At 40.1% G+C, this 27935-nt stretch overlaps 1 protein-coding gene across 1 annotated transcript in view; it reads right to left on the bottom strand.

Moving 5' to 3' along the window:
- LOC140226837 (leucine-zipper-like transcriptional regulator 1) overlaps positions 1-27935 on the bottom strand; it is a 69997-nt gene that overhangs the window by 22267 nt on the left and 19795 nt on the right. The window contains exons 8-13 of the mRNA XM_072307264.1: positions 13705-13844; positions 12995-13141; positions 12488-12542; positions 11647-11850; positions 11066-11184; positions 9958-10115 (exon numbers count right to left, since the gene is read on the bottom strand). Coding sequence (XP_072163365.1) covers positions 9958-10115; positions 11066-11184; positions 11647-11850; positions 12488-12542; positions 12995-13141; positions 13705-13844 — 823 coding nt within the window. The remainder of the gene's footprint in view (positions 1-9957; positions 10116-11065; positions 11185-11646; positions 11851-12487; positions 12543-12994; positions 13142-13704; positions 13845-27935) is intronic.

Here is a 27935-nt window from a genome sequence, read left to right as displayed (position 1 = left end):
AGAGAGATTTGATTGGCAGTGGAAATCCATCGTTTCCATACTTGACTTCATATATAGTTGCTATTACAGGGCCTACAGTTCGGGACCTGGAGTCAAACTTTCGTTTTATAGGCCTATACTGATGGTGTTACGCGTGCATTGATACATAGTAAAAGCATTTCCTTCCTTTGTACGTTAGCGTGGGGACGATTAGTGAAGTTCACCACGATAATAATGAAAGGCTTGACCGTCAAAAGAAAGATGACCCTTTCCCAGGAACAATGAAAGCAGTGTCCAGCTGTCTTGAAAGACACCATCCTGGCGGAACAATACAAGAAGAATCGAATAAGACACGCTGATTCAACACCACACACAACGAGACATGTTTTAGACACAGCTCGCAGAGGGTGCGCTCGCTTGTGAGTTGGGGTATCCCTCTTGCCAACTAGCTAAGAAATCATGTAAGCCATTTTAATAGTGTAAAATTTGTATGAATTTTCCATACTAATTTTGGTGCAAACACCACACATCACGGACAGCTTCTTGGTGTAACTGATTAGGCCTATGATAACACAAGCAGTAGTATGGGCATAGTATTCGCGCTGTTACGTCACTGATAGGTAATCACGGGACGGAGACACTGATTTGGTCTATCAACAAACATCAATAAGAAAAGCTATCTTTTTCGATTCTCTGATTAGATAGAATGATGTGGAATCGGCTTCTTTAGTGTGATCACTGTAAAGGTAACATGCCTAACTAAGACTTGACTCATTTCAAAAGAGCGCGTACCCTATTATGTGATCCCCAAAATTCATAAAGAAAGGGAGAATGGAGTAGGGGATATAATAGGCTTTACCAAACATGCCAAATGGAGCAGCATCGCGCTGTCGACGATGCTTTTAACACATGTCCGAAATCATTAATTTTCCTTCAAAATATATGCAGCTGAGAGTGATCAATTTCACTAATATAAATGTCTTAATCTCATTTCGTTCTGTCCCTTCTTTTTCATTAATAGAAACCATAATGATGAACGAGGATTCAAATCCTTAGGTTGTGGCATTTCTATTGCGTTTGACGGTTAAATTGCGGTATTGTGAAGGTTTCCAATTGATGGGACACATAATTCGCTGTAATTTAGATCAGCTGTAGAACGCGGGCATCCAATATTGATCATTATTTTAAGAAATATTTGTGAAAGATCGTGAAGATATCTTACGATACTCAAATTTACATAATCATACTACCAAATACCCAACGTCGAAGAGCTCTGCAAACTTCATAGTTGTGTTGATGATATTAAGCGATGGTCTCGCGATAATCATTTGAAATTGAAATTGAATTCTGTTAAATCAGAATTGTCAGGCGGGCTAGTTTTCTCACAAAAATTTATCTCCCAGTCCGTCAGAGATCTAGGAGTTATGGTAGATAAGCATCTGAACTTAAAAAAAAAAACCCAAACAAATAGAATAACACACACATTAAGAACTCATCTCGTTCTGCTGCTTCAGGGGTATTTGTAAAAAATAAATTATTAATATCCGTAAGTTATCGGAGCAGTCTTCCACCGAACGTCTAATTCACGCATTTGTTACTTCTCATCTTGACTACTGCAATTTCCTTCTTGTTGGTCTCCCTGCTTCGAGTATTGCACAAAATTCAAAATTCAAAATACAGCTGCAAGGCTTGTAACCCTGACAAAAACATCTGACCAAATTACTCCAGTTATCCAATCCCTCCACTGGCTCCCCATACATCAACGTATCACCTTTAAAATCATCCTTATTGTTTACAATATAAATATTATGGATTAATCCTACCTCCCTTCCGCTCCTCCACTTCAGCCTGTTCTCTCTCTTCTCCCCAATTATCACGTGGTCCCGCACAAACCCGCTATGGTGATATAGGACCTTTTCTGTATTTCCCCACCCCTTTGGAATAAACTCCCTCTCTATATTCGTATAGCTGAAAGTGTTGATAAATTATGTTCAAATCACTGTTGAAAACTTGTCTGCTTACTCAATCCTAATTTTGTTGTTGTTGTTGTTGTTGCTGTACATAATGCTGTATCTTAATTATACCTCAATATTTTTAATGTATATATCGGGCATCCTTTCTCTTTATTCAAAGATTATTGGTGCTGTTCGTTATTCCGAAGGGTCATTAATCTGAAACACACAAATTTCCTATACCGAGGTTCGTTACTCCGAAAATGAAAAAGGGTTCGTTCATCCGAACATTGTGGCGTTATTCCGACGGTTCGTTATTCCGGAGATTCGTTGATTCGAAAATGAAATTCGGAATAACGAAGCTTCGAAAAAACGAATCTTCGGACTAAAGAGTCTTGTGAATAACGAACCTTCGGAATAACGAGCTGGTACCAAGATTATTGGACATTGGCAGGCTAATGTGCGATGCGTTGTAATGTGCTGGATTGTAAGCAAGAGTAATTTATGTTAATTTTTCTTAATTGAACAACTTCATGTACATTAAAGTGTAGAGAGTTATATATGCCTACGCATGATCATCTTGATCTCAGTGGCCTCAAAATATAATTTAGAAGACATCCCAGTGCAGCTGTAACAAATCTGTTAATCCAAAAATTACACGAAGGTTCGTCATTCAAAAAGGCGAATTATCTATTTATGCCGAAAAATAAACGTATGGCTCATCCTGCATGATTTAGAAAATGAAATAAAGTCTCATCCACACTTACAAAATAAGGAGATGTAGTTGAAAATAAAACAAAATGACCGGATATCACAGCACACTCACCCGAAAGAGGAATACGTATAAATCACACACGAAACCGCTTTCATTAATATTGGAGCATTGTACTATACATTGTGAATGTATGCTTTGCGTGAATCCAGTTTCCGAACACAAAAGCTATACTCTTGATAGCTTAGTCAGGGGAGCACAATTGACTGAAAAAAAAATCATATCAATGAGATACTTCAACAGACTAAATAGAGAAATCACAGGCCTGCTTCTTAAAGAGTTAGTATTGATATTATACGCTCGATTTATTTAGTGCTCCACTGTGAATCGAGCGTAAAATACAGTTTTGGTTATTGCTTAAAGCAAAACAGAAGAACACTTCGAATCGCAGCGTTTATGATGATATCATTATGCTTTACTTTAATGTAGCTTGTAGATACATGCATAGTACTTCCCGTGTCCGAGGCACTCGGATAGAGGTCATGAACTTCATGTCCAGTTTTATCATTTTTAGTATGTCGGTGTAGTTCATTCTTTTAATGCTAGATTTCATCAGCCCCCCCCCCCCCCATGCTGAGTCTGATATATCAATACCCGCCTTCACATGTGCAAAATAGCGCGTTATTGAACATGCTCGAATACTCGAGGTTTTTTTCAAACTTCTCAGACAAAATGAGCGTACACGCGAGGATTGTACACTTTTTGGTTCAGACGCTCCAGCCACCCTCGGAAACTTGAGTTGTTGTTGTTTTTTTTTTTTTGCTACCGTTCACACGTACAGAAAATAACCCGCTAATTGCCAATCGATGAAACTATTGTTCTTCGCCTCACAGTGGTGTGGAGAGCACGCTGAAAGAACTCAATCAAGCTTCTAAACCCGACCGTTCAAGTACTGCCGGGGCAAATACCGCGCTCATTCAGAAATATCAGCAAGATTTCTGAGGTTATGCATCGCGCTACTGGTTCGCACTAATTTTTTCTGTTGTGTGTGTGTGTGTGTGTGTGTGTGTGTGTGTGTGTGTCCACATGTGCAAAAGACTGGAGTTTGCTAAAGGGTAACAAAAATTGAGTTCTGTAACATGCTAATTTGTGTACGTGTGAACCCCCTATTACAGGTATGTTGTAAGACTTTTGTTGGACTTTCCTACAAAAGGAGGTTTGATTCTAGCCTGCTCGCTTGCTGTGTTCTATCATTTTAAGCCCTGGTCACAACTTGCCGTGCGTGCTTTTCGTCCGTACGTTCTTGGCGGAGGCCACGGCATTCACGTTTTTTTCTAAAAACGTGGGGAGGGAGTGACTAGCACAGGGAGAAAGAACGTCAACGCACGACACTCGCACGGTTGCGCAGGGTGTAAGTACGTGGCCCGCACGCCACGCCTGGCCATGAGGGGTTACGTGCATCGTACGTTGTGCACGTGGTAAGTGAGTTCTACGTGCTTACAACTTACAATCTGCGTGCGATTGCCACGTTCTCTTGCGGAGGCTGTAATTACATGTGCTGCTCACGCACGGTATCCCTACTCTGTCGCATGTTTTAAGTGCGTGCTAGTGCGATGATTTTTTTCCCCGTCAGATGCTAGGGGTATAGGCCTAATTATAGGACCACCTTCCGAGGTTCTTCAGATGTATAATCACACGTCTTCTCCATACGTGTAATGGTAGTTTAACCTTCTGCTTGTCATATTCATTTCATGTCTATAGGTTTTTATATTTTGTTGAAAGAAAATGACATTGAAATAAATGAACTAAATGAAATATGTGAAATGTGTGCATATTTGACTCACTGACAGAGAAAGGGTTAATAGGCTAATCAGGTATAGTACATAGGTTACATCACGTATAAAATGGCATTGTATACCTGATGTAGGTTGATAGGCTACTATCAATATCTGGTACTTATTGGCATTGTATAACATTATTTTGGTTGAAACATCCTAACACACTGGCACTGGAGGTGAGATGCATAATGATATGCTGTTATGAATTAAGTCTACTATCTTTATACCCAGTTTCAGAGGTGGTGGCATTTCAGCCATGGAGGCATTTTTGAGCTAGATTTATCATCATAGATTTATCAGCATATTACTAGAACAATGAATGTAGGCCAATGGTTTTGCAGTTTTATCCGAGTCTGAAGGTGTCACGTTTGCAATTAAGGCCCTATATAAGGTAATATTGTCATAGAAATTTTTTTCTTGCTTAATTTCAAAATATACACATTCTCAATTTCAGAGAATGGTACTGACTTTATCACTGTTCTGCATACACAATGATGGTCAATGCCTTTTAACCACGCTTGTGCAGCTCTTAAATGTAAAATAAAAACAAATTTCAAAACTCCAAAAACCTGGTCACTTCATGTACTGACCACTCAGAGCTCAAGATTTCTATATGCTTTGCTTCTTCAAGCAGTTTTTGACTGTGTCTTATGTGCCGCAAAATATGATGCAAGTGTATATATATATATATATTACATAATAACTTCGAAAGAGTTTTGAAAGCCCTTTCTAGTGATATAACAATCATTTTTCTGTGTATGCAATTTCTTCGATCCCATAATCCTTACAGGGCATTTCTGCCCGGTAGGTGAAATAGAACAGTATAATTGCCAACATAATTATATTTTTGTTTTGTTGATGGTAAAGGTCAATTTTATTGTGCAATAATTAATATTTCTAATGTATGTTGTATATTTGAATGTATCCATGATGATCCTTGTAAAATGTCCGCAATTCAGCCTCCTGGCTGCAAGAGATGTTATTTAATAAATACCTTTCAACCTTTCAACAACATCAGGACATCTTGAAAACGAAATACTCTTCCGTCTGCTCGGCTCGTGTACATTGCAGAAATCACTGCGCACAACTTGCGTTTTAAGTGCGGAGCAGGTGCTTATTCGGCAAGTTCGGTACGGTCTGCGTGCTCTATTTATCAGTTGAACTCAGGGAAGTGTCGAATAAGCACGGGCTGCGCACTTATTACGTGCTCAACACGTACGTGCTACGTGCGCCGTCCGTCGAGCAAGTGACGGTGGGAAAATTTTAAAAGACGCACGGAGTCAGTGCGTTGTACGCACGTTCGCTGTAGAGGGCGCGTGTTGCCCGCACTCAGGGTGAATCCGTAGCCCGAACGCAGCGAAAGTTCCTCGTGTCCTAAAAGTGCTACGGCGTGTCTGCGTGCTCCAAAATCCGTACTGAGGCGGTACTTACTACGTACGGATCCGCAAATTTTGCCCACGTTTTTGTAAGTAGACAGCACGCACTTGCAAGTACGGCGAGTTGTGACCACGGCTTTATTTTGCAGTAACGTGTCTGTTCGTATTGCTGGTATGCCATACGGAATATTGTACCATGAATCCACCTTCCTGGGGACCGTTTCATGAAACTTTATGTCAGTGATTTACACTGACAACTGTTAAAAGCTACTGAAATCCTTGCGTCTGATTGGCTGATAGCAAATTTGTCGGTGAAAACCTCCGACGAACTCGTTGATGAAACGCCCCCCCCCCCCCCCCCCCCGGTTGATCTACTTTGCGATTCGTTTGCTTTGTATACGCCCTTGAACAGGTGGCGGTTTTTTTCCTCTCTCTCTCTCTCTCTCTCTCTCTCTCATGTCATGATGATGATAGTCGTGTATTGAATGTTATAGGATATGACTAAAACTGATCTGAATAGCAATGGTGATGACAATTACTACTGCTGGCATAAGTAACAGCTAAATGAACAGATGTTTCCTTGTTCTGATTTCACCTCTCCCTCATTTCTCACTCTTGTTTGCCCCCTCCCATGAATGATAAAAAAAAAAACAACAACAACAGGCTTAACCGCACAACAAGTCAGATAAATGCGTGCTGGCAACCAATAGACCTACGTGACACGTATCTTTTAGGTTGAAACTAACTTAATGGCCACGACAAATCATATCAGAGGAAATAATGGCAGAAGAAAAAAGGCTGACAACCTTTCTAGTGTAAATTTCTGCGAAAACAGGTGGCAAAAAAAAATGCGCGCACTGCAACTATTTCAGGTTATAAGCAGTCTGTAAACCGACCGAACGGCATAATTCTATCAAAATGTCGCCTTATCTTGGCTTCTTTAACAGTAAAAAAAAAACCACACGTTGAACAGTATTGGTGTATTACACATTAATGTTAACACTAAAACAAAACAAAGGGGTTATTCGTCGCTTCATACTTACAATCGAATCACGTGTCCAAAAAAAATAAAATAATGATAATATAAAAAAGGTTCCGAATGCCGAAGAAAATATCGCTTTCCTAGATGCTGCTGCAACAAGCCGAAGTTTATAGTGTAAGAGCTATACCTACCCAATTACACAACAGTAGGCTTACATAATATCATGGCAACATATATTGAAACTTCTTTCGATCTCACACTCATAAAATCTGCGTACCACTGCGTGTGAAAATTAGAATGAACATAACGGACATATCAACTGAGAAGTTCCTCTAGATACTTCTTCCCGACTTGGCGATCATCATACAGTAAAACAGTGGCGGATCCAGAGGGGGGTGCAACCGGCGCACGCCCCCCCCCCCTTTAATTTTCGTCAAAAACAAAGAAAATAAAAAGAAAAAAAATGAAATGAAACCCGGAAGTGGCACCAGAAATATTAGTCACGCCCCCCCCCTTTACAGAATTCCTGGATCCGCCCCTGTAAAAGACGTGACTATTAATTTATTTGTATCGAATGTAAACTGTTTACTGTAAACGAAAAACACTATACGGAGTGCCTCCTCCGTTTATTGTCTTTGCCGTAACCATGGAGCTACTACGAAACCAAACAAAAAGCACGCATGGACGGCGCGTTTCATTGAAGTTGATAACCACGTGTTTCGCTCTTCGGCACATATTGCACTGCGCGAAACGTAGCGATTACCGTACTTGTGGCGGACTTACTGACTTTGGTCAAGGAATGAAAATGGAATACATTAAGAAAAATATTATGATATTGAAATACCGACATCATGAAAATGTTTGGAAACAACGAATGATTATGTAGTATAGAAATGAAAATGCCAAACAAAGATTTTCATTCGCTCATAGGGAAGCTCTCTAGAAGAGATGAAAGCATCTCCCCTCGTATGGCAGTATAAGTTTCCCCAACAAGCTGAGGTTAGTGAGGTATACACCAGGGCTCGACACTAACGGTGGCTCGGTGGACCGGGGCCACCAAAAACGCACGTCGGGCCACCAAAAAAAGTCGGATGTTTGCCTTTACTTTTGGAAATGGACAGCGGTAACAGTCGACTCCGTATAAGATGCTAAAATAAATGTCAGATGTTGTTTTTATTTTTGGAAATGAATAACGGTAATATTCGACTCCGTACGGTACTAAAATAAATGTCGGATGTTTGCTTATACCAAGGATGCTTATACTTTTGGATTTGAATAACGGTAAGATTCAGCTCCGTACGGCGCTAAAATTAATGTCAGAAATTCGATTTTGCGTTCGGAAATGAATAACAGTAATATTCGACTCCGTACGGTGATTAAATAAATATCGCATGTTTGCTTTGACGTTCGGAAATGACTACTAATGATATACAACTCCGTACGATGATCTAAATGCCGGATATTTGCTTATGCGTTCGAAAGTAAATAGCAATAACATTCAGCTCTGAAAGATGTTAATATAAGTGTCGGAGATTTGCTTTGACGTTCGGAAATGAATAACAATGATATTCAACTCCGTACGATGATGAAATAAATGCCGGATGTTTTCTTTCAAGCTCTGGACTTGTGAAAAGATAATAATGTACGTTCATCACTTTTTTTTCATGATTCATTCAAGAATTTCGGGAGTCTGACAGCCATCGGATCTCGTTACGATGTTTTTGTATTGTTTACAGACAAGTATGGCAAACATAAGAGCAAGGTTTCATAGAAGATGAATTACCCTGGTGGCAATCATTGAACGACAATTTCAATTCAATGGGCAATCGTCGGGACCACTCGCGATGTTAGAAAAAATAAACACCTCAGCATCGAGCAATTTCTATTATTGAATGAGCAATCGTCGGGACGATGTGCGACGTTTCAAACTCATACCAAACGGTGATTTAAGTTCAATGGGCAAGCCTAGGGACGATGCGCGACGCTTTAACAATTACTAAACGCGTCTCTGACCAGTGATTCAAGTTGAATGGACAATCGTCGGGACGATAAGTGCGACGTTTGAACAATCATGGATTAACAAACTCGCCACGGAACGGTGATTTAAATTCAATGGTCAATCGTCGGGACGATGAGCGACGCGAAACCATCACCAAAACCTTTACAAAACGGTTAGTCAAGTTGAATACGCAGTCGTCGGGGACGATGTGCGACGTTTGAACAATCACTGAAACGCTTCGCCGATCGACAAAAGACCTCCTTAATTGATTAGTCGCGACGAAAAGAGACGACTTCGTTCCGACTCGTCGGAACCATCTTTTGTTGATACTTATAATGAGCCAAAAAGAGCGCAGTAATGAGCACATGAGGCCCAAAATTTTGATCGTCGGGGACGATTGGCGACGATCTTTTGTCTCATATCGTCGCGACGAAGATATCTCCCTAACACAGTTTTTCTCTTGTGCCTTACTGTATAAGCTGTTATTTTCGCGAGGGTTTAATTTTCCTGAATTTTGCGAATCACAGTTGGGTCGCGAATTTAACAACATGCAAAAATTACTCAATGCACTGTGGTAATAGAGCTTTAAAGGGATGGTACAGTATTGGTGGAGATGAGAATTGGGCTTTTAACTTTTTGCGAGATGCCAAGAAAACACTTATGATATAGTGCAGATCATACCATTTTAAGAGGAATTGAAAGTTCATTTGATGAAAATCGGGATTGGATTGACTGAAACATCCAAAAACAAAGTAAAACAAAGCTATCGTAATAAAGTGTGGGTCCCACACTTTAGTAGAATTGCTCTTTTTTTGATATCTCAGCCATTTCAAAACCAATTTTCATCAAATAAATGTTGAATTCCTCATAGAATTACATGCTCTTTCATATTTAATAAGAGGTTTCTCACTATCTCACCAAAAAATGTTAGAAACCTGAAATTGGGTCTCAACCAAAACTATACGATCCCTTTAACGTAAGCATCAGTGTTGATTCGCGAAAACAATATCTCACGAAAATGTCTGTGGCCTCGTCATTCGCGAAAATAACAGTGTATACAGTAGCTAGAGCATTTTATAGTACAGACAGGATAGAATGCATTTGCATGTTCCCTAGTACCTTGCAGCTTGCGGTCCACTTTGTCTGTGTAGAGGAACCAGAGCAGGACTTCGAAGGCTTCTGGCCTGGCATCTGGGACCACAACCTGGGCTATGTAGGCTGGTCTCTTCTTAGCACTGGCTGCTCCTTTGCTGGCCTCACTCTCCTGGTCTGCTGGGCTCTGTGGTGGGAATGGAGTGGGAGGAGAGATGATCCTGAGTAAGATATTTCCAGGAAGACCACGATGAAGGACAATGGCATGAAAGGTGATTGGGATGAAGGGAAAATGGGATAAAGAGAAAATAGGTTGAAGGGAAAAAAGGGATGAAGGAGATTGGGATGAAGAAAATATGGGATGAAAGGAGAATGGGATGAATGGGATATGGGATGAAGGGAATTTGGGATGAAAGGAGAATGGGAGTAAGGGAAATTGGAGAATGGAAAATGGGATGAAGGGAAATGGAATGAGGGAGAATGGGATAAGGGGAGAGTGGAATGAAGGAAGAATGAGTCTACTGGGTTCTGCTGGGCTCTGTGGTAGAAACAGAGTGGATGGACAGATGATCCTGAGTAACATATTTCCAGGGAGACCATGATGAAGGAGAATAGGATGTATTAAAGTGACTGGAATGAAGGGAGAATGGTTGACAGGAGAATGGGATGAAGGAAGATGGGCTGAAAGGAAAATGGGATAATGGAGAATGAGGTAAAGGGAGATGGGCTGAAAGGAGATAAGATGAAGGGAAGATTGGATGAAGAGAGATGAAATGAAAGAGACTGGGATGAAGGGAGTCAAAGGGGGTGAAGGAAAATGGGATGAAGGGAAATGGAATGAAGAGAGATGGGTTGAAGTGTGAATAGGATTAAGGGTGACTGGGATGAAGGGAAAATTGGATGAAGGGGAATGAATGAATGAATGGAGAATGGGATGAAGAGAAAATGAGTGAAGGGAGAATGGAAAAAAGGACAATGGAATGAAAAGAGAATGCATGAAGGGAAACTGGATGAAAGGTGAATGGGTGAAGGGAAAATGGGATGAAAGGAGAATAGGGATGTGAGCATTACCTGCACAGGGGCTTGGTCTGTGTGGAGCTGTTGTTGCTGTTGCTGCTGTTGCTGCTGTTGCTGCTGCTGTTGCTGCTGTTGCTGCTGTGGTTGTTGGCGTTCCCTCGCCTGTTCTATCTTGGCCTTGAGGTGCTGGCAGCGGGCTGCAATGATGGCAGCATGGGCTGGGATGCTGATGGCATTCTGTTCAGGGTAGGTAGGAGGAAGGAGAGAGGGAGATAGGCAAAGGTATGGCAATAAGAATGTTTTGGAGTCTATACTTTCCAGCTATCCAATTCAAGCTTAGAACATAAGCCATGAAATGCTAAACAACTGTTTGGAAATGCCAATAGTACTTGAGAAAGAATTGCACAAAAGGATTTCTTGATAAATGATATAATATTCTCAGTCTTCAGAGGAAGTTCTGACAACATATTGTTCACATTAGTTTAGTGACAGCTGTTACCTAGTCAAAGACCAATGTAAGATCACAGGTTCAAATCTCTGCTTGTGTGCTACCATGATCCTATTACATCAAGTCTGTTACATCTCCCTCTGACAGAGTGCCACTTGCACATAACAACCAGTATCACCATTCCACATTAATAATAATTTGAAACATCACATATTCATCCATTCACGTAATTAAAACGAGAGAGACTGCACCTCTCCCACGATGAACTCGACGTCAGTCAGCTGTCTTCCGATGAGGAGCTTCCCGAAGTCGTCCTTCAAGGTGCATTGTGGGTAGGAGGAGAACTGGAAGCGGTACATCTCAGCACTCCTGACGTTGTTGTCCACAGTGCCACCAAAGATGAGCATGGCATCCTCAATGACTGCAGCGGCATGGAAGAGTCTTCCAGAGGGACACTGTTGGAGAAGACAGAAAGCCAAAGTACATAACACCTTCTACTATTGAAAATTGTAGGTGTGGTGTTGGGAAATCGTCATGTAAGAATGAGGACATTAGAGTGCCTCGAACACTATGGCTTTTAGTAGTGGCAACTTAACGCTCTTCTCATTCTCACCTGACAAAATATTCCTTGGACTTCTGAAGTTTAAATGTGGTCCTTAAATACGACATCAATATATTGCTTGTTTTACACACATATGATGCAGTGACCACAATGTTATCTCAGTCACACTGTCTTAGATACTTCGTTTCAGCTCTAGGGCTACATTGTCAGCAGCTGATTTGTTGTTGTTTGTTTGTTTGTTTTTTAGATGTTATATGTTTTTTGGTGCATTTGCTTTTGTTTTCATTTGCTTTTTCTTGCATATTGTGTGCCTGCACAATGTGATATTCCAGAAAAAGAAATGGGTCAGCAAAGTAGGGCCATCTCATTTTGAAAGTACGTGTATGTAACATAGCATTGTTACCCTCCAATGAAAAAAAAAAAAAATCAACAAGTCTACATAAAGCCAATGCATGCTTAATACAAATCAATTCCATGAAAATGAGCAGAGTGTCACCATATCATTGATGTTCACCATCACACCTACTCACATGGCTATCTGGAGATGGCTTGATGACACTCCATGTCCCGTCATCGATGTCATAGCTGCAATCAATCAGGAAAGAGTTCAAAAGCGTGATACTAGAATCCACCACCCAGTCTGAATGGCTACACATATACTTGTACACATAATTCATCCCCGAGTACTGTAAAAGTGGAAATATTCGTAGTGTGGAAATTTTCGCGCATTTCCCACATTTTGCACAACCAGAATCTAGCACAAATATATAAGCACGCAAATTTTTTGCATGCTGCATATACTAGTAATTAATGTCCTGATTCCGCTGAATTAAAAACACTCGAAATTCATCTTGCTCAGCTGAGCGCAAAAAATTACTCGATAAGTACGCAATCATATCCACTTTTACAGTATACCGGTATGACATCAAATGATATTACATGTACAAGAAGAGCTTATCATAATATACTTATGAAATAGCATGGTGAGGTATTCCTCAGTGCATGAGCAGTGAAAAGTTACTATGAGGAATTCTCACCAGTGTAGCTCATTGGGAAGAGTGTTGTCGGCCGCTCCTCCAAAGACGTAGAGATGCCGGTCGTGTGACACCATGATGTGGCCGTACCGTCGCTGGGGTGGGGGCGGGGTGCCTTTCAGGATGTGATCGGATGGTATCTTGCGCCACCTGGCAAAGGAATGGAAGACACCATGGATATCTAGCATATCTACTTGTAGATCCTGATAAAGACATACATTTTGTATCAGACCATTTCTGAACAAATGTGGAAGGAATCATGGTGCAAAGATGGTCTCTTGATAACAATTAACATGCTTATAATTGAATAAGAGCACAGCGACAACACACAATATTGGTATGGTGAATTTGTTACACATAAAATCATTGCGACTTGGCTTGTAAACTGGATGAATCACACAGTTCTCTGCCATAGCATCAGTGCGCAATGGACAAGCAAAACTAATTTAGAATTATTCTGAAAAAATTTTCATAATCTCATACCCACCAACATCAGAAAAGTATAAAGTATGGCTTTCTCTCTAAAAACAGTCATACACATATTTTGACAAGTTAGAAAATCTAACTTTCACAGATTTCATTGTCAAATCACTTGCCAGCCTTAAGAAACAAACAATGTGAGATGTTTTATGACAAACAATGAACAGTCAACATAAAGTGATTTGATTTTTTACATTTGACACCCTGACAAACTCCACATAACAGACACATACCTCCTCTCCTTGAAGAAGAACTGGTAGAGGTCATTTGTGATCTTGGCTCCACTCTGTCCCGAGAACACAAACATGCTGTCCCGGGACACTGCCACGGGAAAATTGCAGCAGGTTGGAGGATGGTCACCTGTTTGCTGAACCTGCAAAGGGTTACAGAAGAAAGAAGAGTTTGGCTTGTTTTCGTTCATTCTCAGGATTGCAATCACAAGCAATTTGGAGTCAAAGCATCTATTTAACAGTGTTATACATGCAGTACATGACACCCTATTCCATAATATCACTATTACTTTTCGTATGTGTGTCGTATTTGACATACGTGTAAGATAACTTGTCCTTTCTTTTTCTTTTCAAAATGAAAGGCCATACAAGAACAAGATATGTATTGTAGTTCCAGCAAGCAAACAAAGAGATTCAAATATGTGAAATATCCTGGTGCATATCAACATGCTGCAACTTTGAAACCAATCACTCCTAGTGAAGACAAAACATGGAAAGCATAAGAAGAATAAATTCAAAAGAATTTTTAAAAAATGGATTGATATGATACAGGGTATCTAAGCAAAGGTCCACTTCATCCAGGTTAGTCTCTGGATACAGTGAAAACCAAATACTAATCGATGACAATTCATTCAAGATATCTTGTGTAAACTATGAAGCATATGACACTAACATCTATTCAGCCCCACCCCATCCAAAATTAAGTTGTTAATCAGTTAAACTGTTAGCAGCAAAAACAAACTCCAAAGAGTACAAAATGGGAATCAAGCACATATATTCTGAGAGAAAAGATAACCTGCATGTTATCAAGTCATCTCACATAGTGCTCACAGGGCATCTACAGGTGAAATCTACATCTTACAGGTGTCCTGCATACAGTAATATCCTCATTCCTAGATATAAGCACATTCACAAGATGTTATCCTTGCTATGTTACTTATTGCAAGAGTCTTTAATGACTGCTCAATATGAAGCTATGTTTGTTTAGGAAACTCTTCCAGAAAGAAATGAAATCCAGCTTATATCACAAAACCACAATTTTTCTTTCTTTGCCCCCCCCCCCCCCCAAAAAAAAAAAATCAGAAATAAAGAAATTAATTAAATGAATGAAAAAAAAATGTTGTGGAGAATCAAGTCAGCCTCTTTGTCATGTGAGCACAACAGCTTCAGTGGAGCAACGAGAGAAAAATATATGTTGGGGGCCACAATGGCACTGAACAGGTCTGTAGTTATCATCTTCTTGGTGGGCAACTCAATCAAACTTTCACTCTGCTGCTACAGTGTGTATGGGATTCACAGCTAAATCTTTGGAATCAATTATCATCAGCACTGTACATACAGGCACATCCACCCCCCTACCAGGCACATCACAAGACAAGAATTAGATTTGAACGATGAACTGAAAAGATATTGAATAGCTCAGATCTGTGATTAACTCTTCTCCAGGGTACTTTCATTGGTACAGACTGACTGATAAACACAGGTTATGAATCATAAAGGATGAATAAACACAGAATGTAACCAGAACTCCGAACTGTGTCACAGTGATAAATGCAGAGCAGGAAATGAGAATAAAATGTTTGCCCTTGCCTGTTATTTCTGCGTATAATCGAGCCGCGGGGCAGGAAGTCAACACGGCAACAGAACACTCGTAATCCTCAGTTTTCCTCTACATTGTATGCCTTTTTTTGAGTTAATTATCAGAGTTCAGTTCTGTGTCACATTATCAGAACAAATATGTAGGACTCTGGTGACAGATGTGTCTGGTTGCTACAAGAATTCAAGACCTACATCAACATCCGCGGGGTACTGTTTTGCATTAATTATGATGATACTGTATCTATATTTCAATAAACTAAGAGCAGTGTGTTACTTCACATTTGGCATATTTGCACTGAAATGCCAAAATTTTCTTGATGGTATTGGGACAGTTAAAGAAAACATATATATGTGACAAGTGTGACAATTGAAAAATAAATAATTATTTGTTGGATTAAAAAAAGAAAAGGTGCGGTAAAATTCACTGTTCGTGTATGTTGACGCACTGTGCCAATTTTACAAATGTGACCGTGCACCTCAAAACGAACATAAAGTCGCACACACTGATTTTGCGTGAGGACTGAAAATAAGTGAAATGGGTCAACCTAGCCGAACTTGACTTTTTCATATTTTCTGAAAGAGCGGGTCTTCTTTTACATTGTGCTAAAATTTGGTATCATAAAACGGGCAGGAAAGTGTGTTTTTTTTTAGCAGTTTATCTCGAACATTTTTGGTAGAATAGTGTGATTAGGTGTGTCTTTAGAATCCCTTTTTCATTTCTGAAAAACCCTGTCCACACTCTTCACTTTCACCTCTAATAACTTTTGAAAGGATAATGCTACTGCTTTGAAAGTTGGCATTGATTATGGACAGAATGTGTTAATGAGGCATGTTTAATTTCAGTTTAATCTGCTAATCTCTTCATTGTTGTTACTCTGGTGGTTTACTTCCTGTTTTTTGTCCCATTCATCGCACAGCCAGCACGGTTTGGTAAAGATTGAGCGCTTGAATAGACACTGTACTTCAGAGCCTCTTTTCTCAGTTCACACTTTTCCTGAGTTTGTGCTTTCTTTCCAATAATTAGATAGGTTAGGAGAGTCCATTTGATTTGAGTTATACATCATTTTAAAACTTAAGGTCTGCTCTTTCAGAATATGGTCTTAACTAAAAATTCATGTCTGGCGACTTTTTGTTTGTTTTGAGGTGCAGGGTCACAAATGATAACAGCTTTAATAATAGAAACAGGTATCAAAAAGATGAAGAAAGAGTTAAACTATGATAAAAAGAAAACATGAGAAAGATATAGGCTGAAAGAAAAAGAGAAAGAGAAAGAGAGAGAAGGAGAGAAAGAACAGGGGCAGAAAAAGGACAAAATGTTCATAATGTAAAGAAAGAAAGAAAAAAAAAGCGCCATGAAATGCCGGATTTCAGCACCTAGCTGAGAATGGGCCTCGGGGGACCAGCATCATGAAGGAAATTATTGATAACCTGTTTGAGTCGGGATGAAGAGATATGATCTGGCGGTGGGGGAAATGTGGGATGGAAGGTACCAGTCTCCGCCCCTTTTATTGTCCATTTCCCTCTCAATGAAGGGGAACTTTATTTCTGATTTTCTGGTCCCCAAGTATGTGTGTGTGTGTGTGGGGGGGGGGGGTAGAGGGAGGAAGAAGGTACAGACTAGAACAGGCCGATCTAAAGCACCTGTCCTCACATACACACACAAACACACACACATACACATACACATACAAATGATTGATTTCCTTTTGTCCATTTTATTGTCAATTTCATAAAACCCAGGGGTGGTAGCTGACCCCCCCCCCCCCCCAAAAAAAAAAAAATAATAATAATAATAATAATAATAATAAAAATAATAAAAAATAAATAAATGAAAATAGAAAATAAATAGATAAGAAATAAAATAAAATGAAATAAAATAAAATAAAATAAACCCTAGCAACATAGTGACCAAAAATATTCCAAAGGCAAAAATAAAAAATACAATAAATAATAATAATAACAGCTGAATTACAAAATAAAATGTCCTCCAACTGCTATTCCACAGAGAAAGTTCCAAAGTCATGAACCCAGTTATTGATTTTCAGGAAGAATTTGTTGATAAACAAGACATTAGCATGCACACCTGTGTGTAGATTTCTAGCACATTTTTTCTTTTTTTTTTTTCTTTTTAATAGTGACAAGTGCAGTTGAAAGTCATCAAGCCACTTGTTTATCTGTATCTTTGCCTACTTGCCTATACTCATTCATTCATGGACACCAGCACACATTTGATAAAATACAACCAACTACGCTATGGCGACTGGGATGCCTCCGCCATAATGCATGGTTCTCCTATTATAGGTCTATATATAGTACAATGTCTTGACAATGTGTGATGACAGTTTCACATAATTGGCAAAATATTAAAATGAAAGGTTTGCCACAAATGTGCTGAATGACCACTTTCCTTGAACTAGGTTCAATTGGATGAATGATTAAAATGTCAGAGTGCAGGTATTTGGGGAATTGACTGACTTTTGACCCTTTTATAAGTTTATGCACTGAGTAATTTTCAAGGTATGGAGAAAAAGTGTAATTTCAGTATTAAATGGTAAAATATTATCTAAACCTGGCCTTTGATCTTTGACCTCAAAATTTCAAAGAGAATCACTGTTAGGTAGAACATGCATAAATATGTAAGTTTCATGATGATAGACCTACAATGTACACTGTACGTCGAGTTTCTTTCGAGTTATGGAGGAAGAAGTGCAATTTAGCACTTTCACTTGACCTTTGACCTTTTGACAAGAAACTTCCCACAGAATAATTAGGTAATACATGCATATATCAAGTTTCAAGAAAAATCCTTCAGGCATTGCATAAATATGAGGGAAGTAGTGACATTTTGAGGAGTTGACCTTGACCTTTGACCCCCTGACCTTTGATCCATGACCCCCAACTTCCCTAGATAATCACTGCCCGTCGGTACATGCATATACAAAAATGTACTAAGTTCCACGAAGATACCTTGAACCATTTGCGAGATATGGAGAAAAACATGAAATTTCAACCTTTTGACTTGACCTTTGACCTTGTGACCCAAAACTCTCTCTGGAGAATCTTTATTTGGTAGTTCATATATACACTCAGTTTCAAGAAAAGACCTTCAGGCATTGCATGGATATGGGGGAAATAGTGAAATTTTGAGCATTTGACCATGACCTTTTGACCTTGAGCATGTGCACCTAAAAGTTGATAGGCACAACTTCACACACTCATACATATACATGCCAAGTTTCATTGAGATACCGCAAATGGTTTTTTTAATTATGCTGTCCACAAAATTGATTACGGACGGAGGGACGGACGGAAGGACGGACGGACGGATGGACGGACGGACGGACAACCCGAAAACATAATGCCTCTGGCACCACTTCATGGCGGAAGCATAAAAACAGAGAAAAGCTCACAAGAACAATTAATCAAAATAGTTCATCATGACTCTGTAGACATTGACTGGTCTGATGAAATGTCAAAGCCTACTAGGTAAAAATGAAAACAAATTTTTGCCAACTTGGCATCATGCATACATAAGGTGCGATTCCAAATCTCCAGTGTATAAAATCATACAATTGGCAACACAGAGAGAGTTCTACGAATCTTTGCTTGAGACCTTTACAAACTTGGCATGTTCAATCACACTGACCCTGCTTACACTGATGTGAGAAAGTGATGGAAAAACCAAAATGACTATCACATCCTCCTCAGACCCAAATATCAATAAACAATTTCTGTGGTATTCACCTTGCTTGGAGGCTTGCCTACAATGTACGTGTGTAGACACACTGAAAGCTTCTAGTCAATATTTTTCTTTTACTGAATGCATCTTGGGGGGCTTCAAACGCATCAAATATTCTTTTAATAGTCATCATTCAAAATGTACCTGTGACAACAAAAACATAATCACATACAGTTCATTTTTTTTTTTTTTTTTTTTTGAAGAAGATGACTGGATTTTGACATTTAATAGAGCTGTCTAACACAAGTGTATTTCTTTACCTGGATACAACAATTTAGGTGTATGACTGCTTGGATTAATGATTATAATGATTATTGCATCTTGATTACCATTCATGTCATTATTGTTATCACTACTATCATCATTGGCATGGCTGATCAATACTCAGTACACGTATCACCATCACCATTCTCTTCAAAATAAAAATTCCAATATGGCTGATTTTGGGAATCCTGCTGTCATCTTGTGTGTATTCCAAGAAGTCATGAGAATAGATAAAAATTTGTTCACATAGACTACAGGGCATTAGGGTGATATGGGGCCATGGCAGCTTGTGAAAGAGGCCTTCGATGGAATCTTCAAAAATTATTCAAGATATTGCAGAATTTGTCTTAGGTCTAGGGCAATTACCCCTTGGGCAATTGCCCCGAACCCTTCCCCTTCCCCTAACCCTAATCCTGAACCTAATTCTCACCCTAACCCAAACTCCAACCCTAAAACCTAACCCTAACCCTACTCTAACCCAATCACTAACCAGTAATTAGCCAGGGGGTAAATGCTCTGATACATTTGTCTTTGCTATTAGCTCAATATCCTGCTTGAAAACAAGTTGTTGTTGTTGTTTTTTAATTGAAGGGTGCCTTAATTTTGTGAACACCATACGTGTACATGCTCAACTAGTATTCAGGGAAACATTCAATTAATGCAACCAGGGGTCTGGGCTTCTAAACCGCCTCCACTCCCCCTCTGCATCTCACCCGCATCCTCCTCGTCTCTTGGACCTGACAGATACCACCTCCCTGAGGACAAGACATTCTCTCCACCTCCAGGCAACTTGTGGCAAAGTTCTTTCACCACTGGCACATTGAGGTTTTTGAGCAAAGAATGCAGCCTGTATGTACACCTCAGTGCAGACAGTTTCATCAAAGAAACAACGGTAGGGTTGTTTCTGGGCACCTCGCATAGTCCAGAGAATATCTAATCATAGTATTTGACAATATTGTACACTGTCCCACATAGACCAGGTGAAATTCCAGGCTTTTCATAGGGACATAGTTTTATGGCTGTTCAAAAACACTATTCCTCAAACCGCTAACAGGTCTTGACATAGAAAATAACATACTGTACAATATGCCAAATATTTAGAGAGTCGTTTTTCACGAATCGGGACTTCCAGACAATTTCATAACTGATTAAACATAAGATCGTGGAGCACCTTGTATTCATATCAGGATCAGAGTTTAATATTTTCAAATTCTTGAATTCACGAATAGCAGATCTGACTCACAATATTCACGAAATGCATTACAGTACTTACAGTACTCCTATATTCCTGATTAATCATCCCAGCTGGGGAGAAAAGCGGTAATCAAATCGTCCTAATGCTGCATGAGCGGAATTGATGACAGAAAAGTCTTCAATTGATTCCTCTGTGTATTTAAGTACCTTATAATCCTCCTTCAACCTGGTCTGTATCTTACCTCTGCAGTCTAAACCCAGTCATGGCCTGAAAGATGTCTCTTCCCAAATGGTGATGCACCCTATTTCTGTATCGGGTAACGAGTGACATGTCATTCCACCCCCACGTATGCATGTCAAAAGTTGTTTTTTTGGGGGGGATAATTCGATGGGGAAATTTATAGTTTATTTCAGGGATGGCTTGGACAGGATATATGGAATGATTCCAAAGAATAAGGCATGGTGTGGGACTTTAAACAGATCTACAACATAGATGGATTGCAAATCAATATGACGGATCCACAAAGTGACCAGGCACCTCCAATGACAGCATTCGATGCAGGGTCCTGCCTGGTGATAACGTCACCTTGACAGATTGTTGAAACATCTCCATGGGTCCTTCAGGAAACTCAAGAGGCCACGAAATGTAGGGAATTACTGGTGAGAAAATAGTCATCTATATTCCACCACACAACCCACTTCCCACTTGATTACATTTTGTCCTAAAGACTGAAACCAAAATCTCAGTCTGAAAGCAATAGATGCCCCCCCCCCCCCCCGAAATTCCCATCCTGACAGACCTACAAGTTGTAGCATTTCTTGTTCTGTGCCAGCCCCAGATGAAATTGGTTTCCACCCCAAAGGGTTTGACATCGAGGCACCTGCTACACTCTTACACCCCTTTCATACCAGGCGGTCTTCAAAGAGTACAACTGGGTGCACCACTCATTCACTTTCTGAGTTCAGAAATCTCTCTCTGGTCCAACTCCAGCTGCAACATTGATGTATCACTGATGCAAATTTGAACCATAGTTACCCTCTTTATCACCATGACGTCTCTCAATTGTTCAATAGTAAATCATCAGGAGAACATTCTGGAAAGCTCTCCCATTAAGACTTGAAACACTGATGAATTCTAGCATGTTGTCCAGAGGTGCACCACTGTTGCTGATGAGGTGACACGCCCATAATAGCTACTCACAATTACTGGTAGGTAGTGTTTGGGATCTACATTTTTTGCATTGGTAAATTTCATTACAGGAGCCAACTACCTTTGGGTCTAAAAAGGTACAGTTGTAGGTGGAGTACTTCATCACCAATGACAATCAGATTTCCCTTGTTGAATCAGTGTAAGGCCGATAGATAGAGTCCATCAGACAGGGGAATCAGTCAGGATGCCATGCCTGAAGAAAGGACAGCACTATCCATGCCAAACAATGCTACCCAATGGGGTGCCAAGTGTGCCCCCTTCCAACACCGCCTCTGGGTTTTAAACCTTGCACCCCTATTAGAGAATGAAGTCCTCTGTTTCTCTTTTTAGTGTCTCTCCGGGAATGCTGCCAGGTTGTGACATTCAGCGGGTCAAGACTAGAGACTAAACGAGTTCAAAGTCCATCATTACAGAAACAGGTGTCTTAGATTGTCAACATACATTGTAACTGTGCCATCATCAACTTCTCAAGTCAGTTAAATCTACACACATTCTGGTATATTATCACACATAGAACCTCACTTTTCTTTTCTTGATTTTTTTTTTATGCAGAATGCTGTACACATACAAATCTTGTAGAAATGGATAGGGTAAACTTCTTCTTAAAATGTGCAAATACTGGCAATTGATGTGAGAAAATTACAGCTCCATCTGTCTTGAATTAAAACACAGCTGTACAGAAAAATTTCCTTGAAACACCAAAAAAAAAAAAAAAATGGATCAAAAGTTTCAGGAGACAACCATTACATTCCTGCTAGAACCAACACCTCATTTCATATTGTGGATGACTGCCATCAGGTATACATATTGTATCACACATGAATTAATTATGAGCACATAAAAAGCAACCTTGCACGTAGGTGTTTCTTAAGTCGAGTGTTTGACTGACAGGCCATGTTGGTTGTGACACAGGTGTAGCATGGAATGTTGCTTGCAGCAACCACAAACGGTCAGCGAGGAGATTTATTTCAGCATCTGAACACCCCACAACAGGTTTAAAAACGTGTGTGAACACTCCAGGGTTATTTCTAGTGTTGGATCCCAAAGTCACAATAGTGATTCACAGAAGAGCCCAAGTGCGTGTACATTGTAGACTGTCTCGAAGTACATGGGATAACTACCAAATCCCATCAAATGTCAACGGTAACGACATATTCAAGCTTTATGGTATAGGCCTAGGAAATTGGGTAAGCGTGCAGGAAAATCGGCCGTCGCATGCCACTTACATAGGGGCTTATCTTCTTTGATACTATTGTCCCTAGCGAGATGGCATACACAGTGTGACAGAATACTGAGAACAATTCTTGGTTTATTGGCATAATGCTGCAGGTCATCAGTTTTTGCAGGGAAGGGAGTGTTGAAGAATGCATTGTAAAAGGAAAATTGAGACAATGAAATCAATGGTAGTAACTCTTTGTAACTTCAAATTAACGCTCTGCATCTGTGCTCCTTTCAATAACTATGTACAGTATAGGCCTTACATTGCAGTTATCCAATTTAGGCTGCTCTACCCATGTAAAGCCTTCAACCCCCCCCCCCCCCCTTCCAGCCAACTTAATTCAAACCTGCCGTATATGAACCGTTTCTCCCTACCTATTGGTACTCTATTGGTGATTCTAGATGGGAGCTTGACCAACTGGCATTTCTTGAAGAACAAGAGTGAACACAAAACTTTGTGGTGTTTTTAGTCCTAATGAACCACACCCTTTAAATGGCATGAACGTAACTACCATGACTTTAACAAAAAAAAAAAATTCAGTGCTATCACTTACTAGAGAACCTTATTCCTGTATTGGCATTGCTTTGATGAAAAAGAAGAAGAGTTGGGAGAAGAGGAAGAAGAAGGAGGGGAGGAGGGGGAGGAGGAGGAGGAGGAAGAGGAAGAGGAGGAGGAGGAGAAGAAAGAAGAAAAAACATTAACTTTTGCTCTTTACATGTTGTAGTACATGAAGCCACTTCAAGAATAGAAAAAATAATCATTTAAATACCCTAAATCATCTCCTTTACATGACTTCTCCACCCCCCATCTCTGCCTCCCGCCCCCCCCCCCCCCCTTTCCCTTGTATCTCCCTAATGTTCCGATCCTTTCATCTGGTCTCCAGTTTGAACCTCACCGGGGCTCGACAGATTGGCATTCCCCCGAGGAGGACATGCATGCAATATCCTGCGTTTGACCCCAGTGCAGTTATTACACCTGAGACACATCCACCTGTTGATATCTCTTGAACTTGGGGCGAGAGAAATCGAGGGGGAGGAGGGGAGCGGGGAATTCAAAAGGAAGCACATATCTGGGACAGTAGACGTCTACTACCACTTGACATTTACCATTGATTGGTTGGGCAAAGGCAGTTAGATAATGTAGAATGATAGACTAGACGCAAAAGTGTAGAATGCACAGGGACAGCATTTTGCTGTAGGTCCCACGTCAGAGACAATCAGAGTCCCAAAGTTGAAGAGTTCTGTCTATCTCCTTTCAAAGTATCTGTGAAGAGTTGCAATGCTTTGCATTCCATTTGTCATGACTGCGCAATGGAAAGGATGTTGGGGGAAGATTCTGTCTCATGACCCAGGAGCAGCTAAGATGATCTATTCTACAAGTCTCTTACAAGATTTGCCCAATTTTCCCAGTGGGAAATAAAGAGTTGAATTTTATGCAGAACTTCTCACCAGAAGAAAAGATTTACATCTGGAAGAAATATACAATCACACGAAAAGGAAGAGGTTGCCCATGAATTTGAAAGTTTGCAATGTTCTGAATTTTTATCTTTTTCTACTTTTTATTATCAATTTTCAAAAGATCATAATAATGATAATTTATGTAATATCCACATATATATTCTTAAGTGCGATATCTTTCCCTCCATGCACTGTGAAAAGCTACACCAAAAGCAAATATTAAAACCAACACAAAGTGAAACAATACAATGGACACAGAAAGCTCTCTTTTGGATCCTCATCGTTCATGAACTTTATCCTTCACACAAAAACTTGCAGCACGTGCAGCATCGTTTACACTCGACAATGACTTTGCTTTTCTCGTTCTCTTTTCAAGCATGGCCAGCTTTAGGGGTTACTTGTCTGGGTCCCATCAGAATAATCCCCAAGTCACTGCTGGAGCGGTTTCAACATGATATGCCTCCCTCCCATTCTCTCTATAGCCACGGTCACACTGGTGAAAGATTGTGAATTTTAAGTTCGCAACATCTTTGCAATCATGGGTCATCAATCTACACAGGCAGCCAAACTTCATGATCTTTAACCCATTGAGGATGGGCTGATTTTGCTACAACACGCATTTCCCATAGACCCCTGCCTGAGCATACTCAGGACTTGTCCTCAACTTTTTAAGTTCTCGGAAGTTTGGGTCACTGGCGCTCATGCACAAGAAAAAAGAAAGAGCGCACTGTCTGACAGCTTGTGATTGTGACGTAACAATACACACCTGTACATCACAATGACCGTGCATGCCTGCCTGAAAACAGATGATAGACTGGTCACATGACAAACTTCATGACGTTTCAGTTGCTAGCGTTCACACTGTCAAAAGATTTGCGGGGGTCAGGAAATCTTTTTAGTTTGAGTGTGAAGTTTCACAAGAAGTTCTGCAGGAAGTTTGCGGTCACACTAGCAAAACTTCGAGAACTTTGAGATCGTGATCTTAAACTTTGCAATCTTTTGCCAGTGTGATCACGGCTTATGTCTGTCATTCAACAAAGTATTCTTGGTAATATGCATATTCTACATATATTGGTTTATAACCAAGTATTTAGACATTCACACATGTGCATCAGGGAGGTTGAGCAGCCAGGAAGATGCTTGTGTGTTACATGAATCTCAACAGGCCAAATATCCCAATCAGGGAGGTATTGGTATTCCCTTGTCACGATATATGATTTTTTTTTTTGAGCAAGTCTCCTGTAATCTTCTTTCTTTCCATTCCACTTGTCTTGAACATTTCTTGTACAGCATGGTCATGCTCTCCAGAGCTTTTAAATGTCAAGTTACAATGACTGACACAGAACTTAAAACTCCTAGTTCTCATACGATTCTATACTTGCCATATCTTTTCCACGGTTCATTCTTAAAACCTGCATCATTGAACTTGAACTATATGAACCAAACCATAAAATCAAGGGATCATTGGGTATGACCTCCAAATCTTATGACTGAGATCTTAACCCTATTCTAACTGGGGGGGGGGGGGGGGGGGGTCAAATTGACCCCCCCCCCTCGACGTTTCGCGCCATGATTCCACAACGCGCAAAGATTTTGCCGCGTCGTTTCAGGACTTTTTTCATTGAAGTCTCCCGCATATTTTGAGACCAAATTTGCGACGTCCGGGTACACCGTTCTGAAGTTATGCAATGTTTTGCATATGCATGTCAACCCGAAAACCCCTCAAATTCATGATTTCGTGTGCAAATCCAATGCAAACTGTGTTTTTTTGTTTAATTGATATAAATTAGATTATTTCAACTTTTAACCATTGAAATAAATCAATTCTAATGTAGACAAGCTTGAAAAAGTGCCTTCAACAAATTTTGGCAAAAAAACAATAGAAAACAAAAGATCGAAAAAACAACAAAATACATAAGAAATTAACAAAACAATAAAAAACAAAAGAAAATGATTTTGATTGCGCTATTTTTTTACAAGAAAATTGTTTGATGTGTCTTGAGGAACTCTGACACAAAAATTTAATAATCCTTCAGTCTTTTTGATGGAGTTATAGGTGAAAATATGATTTCATGCGTTAATTTGCATAATTAATTTATTAAAAAATATGAAATCAACATTTTTCTATTGTATGACTACGTAATCTTGTAGTTGACATCTGGCTCTATGTTCAGGCAAAATTTTGTGGCGATCGCGCGATCGGCGGCCGAGATCTGAAGGGGGGGTCAAATTGACCCCCCCCCCCCCCCCCCAGTAAAAACTTGGTCTCAAATAGCCCAGTTAGAATAGGGTTAAAGGAAAAGATGAAAGAATGATTGTTTGACATAGTTCACTTGCGGCAAAAATTGCCAATTCCAGATGAAAAGCATGTAGTATTTAAATCATCCTTCAAAAACAGAAACCTCAAAGTTTGGTGTCCACTGGACATCTGACTGATGGCAGTAAACTACAACTTTGTGAGTTTGCAGGTCCTATTATATCTATCTAACATGAGCTTGGCGCTGGCTCACCTGGCATCACTCATTGGTTATTTCTCACTCTCTGTCTCCCCCTCCCATCCTCCTACTCCTTCTCTCTCTCCTCCCCATCTTCCTCTCCACCACCCTTGTCCCCACCCCACCCCCATCCCAAATCCCCTCCAGGAGGCGTGATGCATAGTGCAGAGGGAGCTCTGTGGTACCTCCTCAAGCAACCAGAGATGTAAACAATCAACAAAACCAGGGACGACAACAACAAACGAGCCCAGCCAGCCGAGATCTGGGCCAGATAATGCCCGGAGGTGACTCACCAGTGCGGGACAGTGTGCGGTGACGGGGAAAAGAGAGTGGCTGGTGCGCTGGCGCACCCATCGCACAGCCCGAGGAGCAGACTTTCTTGATGCATTTATGGCGGCGCAGGACTCAGACGCTTTTGGGAATGGAGCTGTTGATCTTGGTGGGAGCCACTGAGCCAAGAAACAGTTTGATTCCTAGTGCTGACGCTTGAAATAGCAGCAACCTCCCAAATATCATGATGTTAACAATTTCAGCACCGCCATCTCAAAATGCCAGTAGGATTCCATAGAAACAGGTTGTCAACAGCAATGACAGTGTTAATACCCATTGCAAGGCCTGAACTATGCATTCGATAAAGTACCGGTATGTGTTCCTGAAGTCATCACTGGAATATTGTAATCATGTAAATTTAACCTTTAAAAAGAAAAAACAAGTTCTATTCAAAGAAAAACAAAACAAAATTAAGAAGGTAGCGTGAGAAGATGAAATAGCCTTGCAAATAAGCGAATTATAAAGTGTGATTTCAATGCGTCCACAAAATATCATCCAAACATCAATTTCAGACAAGATACTTCAAGAACAGTTTCACAACCTGGTGAAACAGCAAATTGGTTTTAAAAAGACACACTGGTTTTAGCATTAGCCTACAAATTACTTTTCTCTCTCATTGGGGGTATACATGTATATCTTCCCTCATTACTTTTTTTTCTCTGTCACTTTTCTCTAGAAATTGAGACTAAACTACATACCTTTTAGTTCACCTTACAGATAGCAGCAA

This window comes from Diadema setosum, chromosome 4 (assembly GCF_964275005.1).
Source record: "Diadema setosum chromosome 4, eeDiaSeto1, whole genome shotgun sequence".
NCBI classification, from domain to species: domain Eukaryota; kingdom Metazoa; phylum Echinodermata; class Echinoidea; order Diadematoida; family Diadematidae; genus Diadema; species Diadema setosum.
The sequence above is the reverse complement of the archived record's forward strand: the minus strand, read 5'-3'. Positions and strand labels throughout refer to the sequence as shown.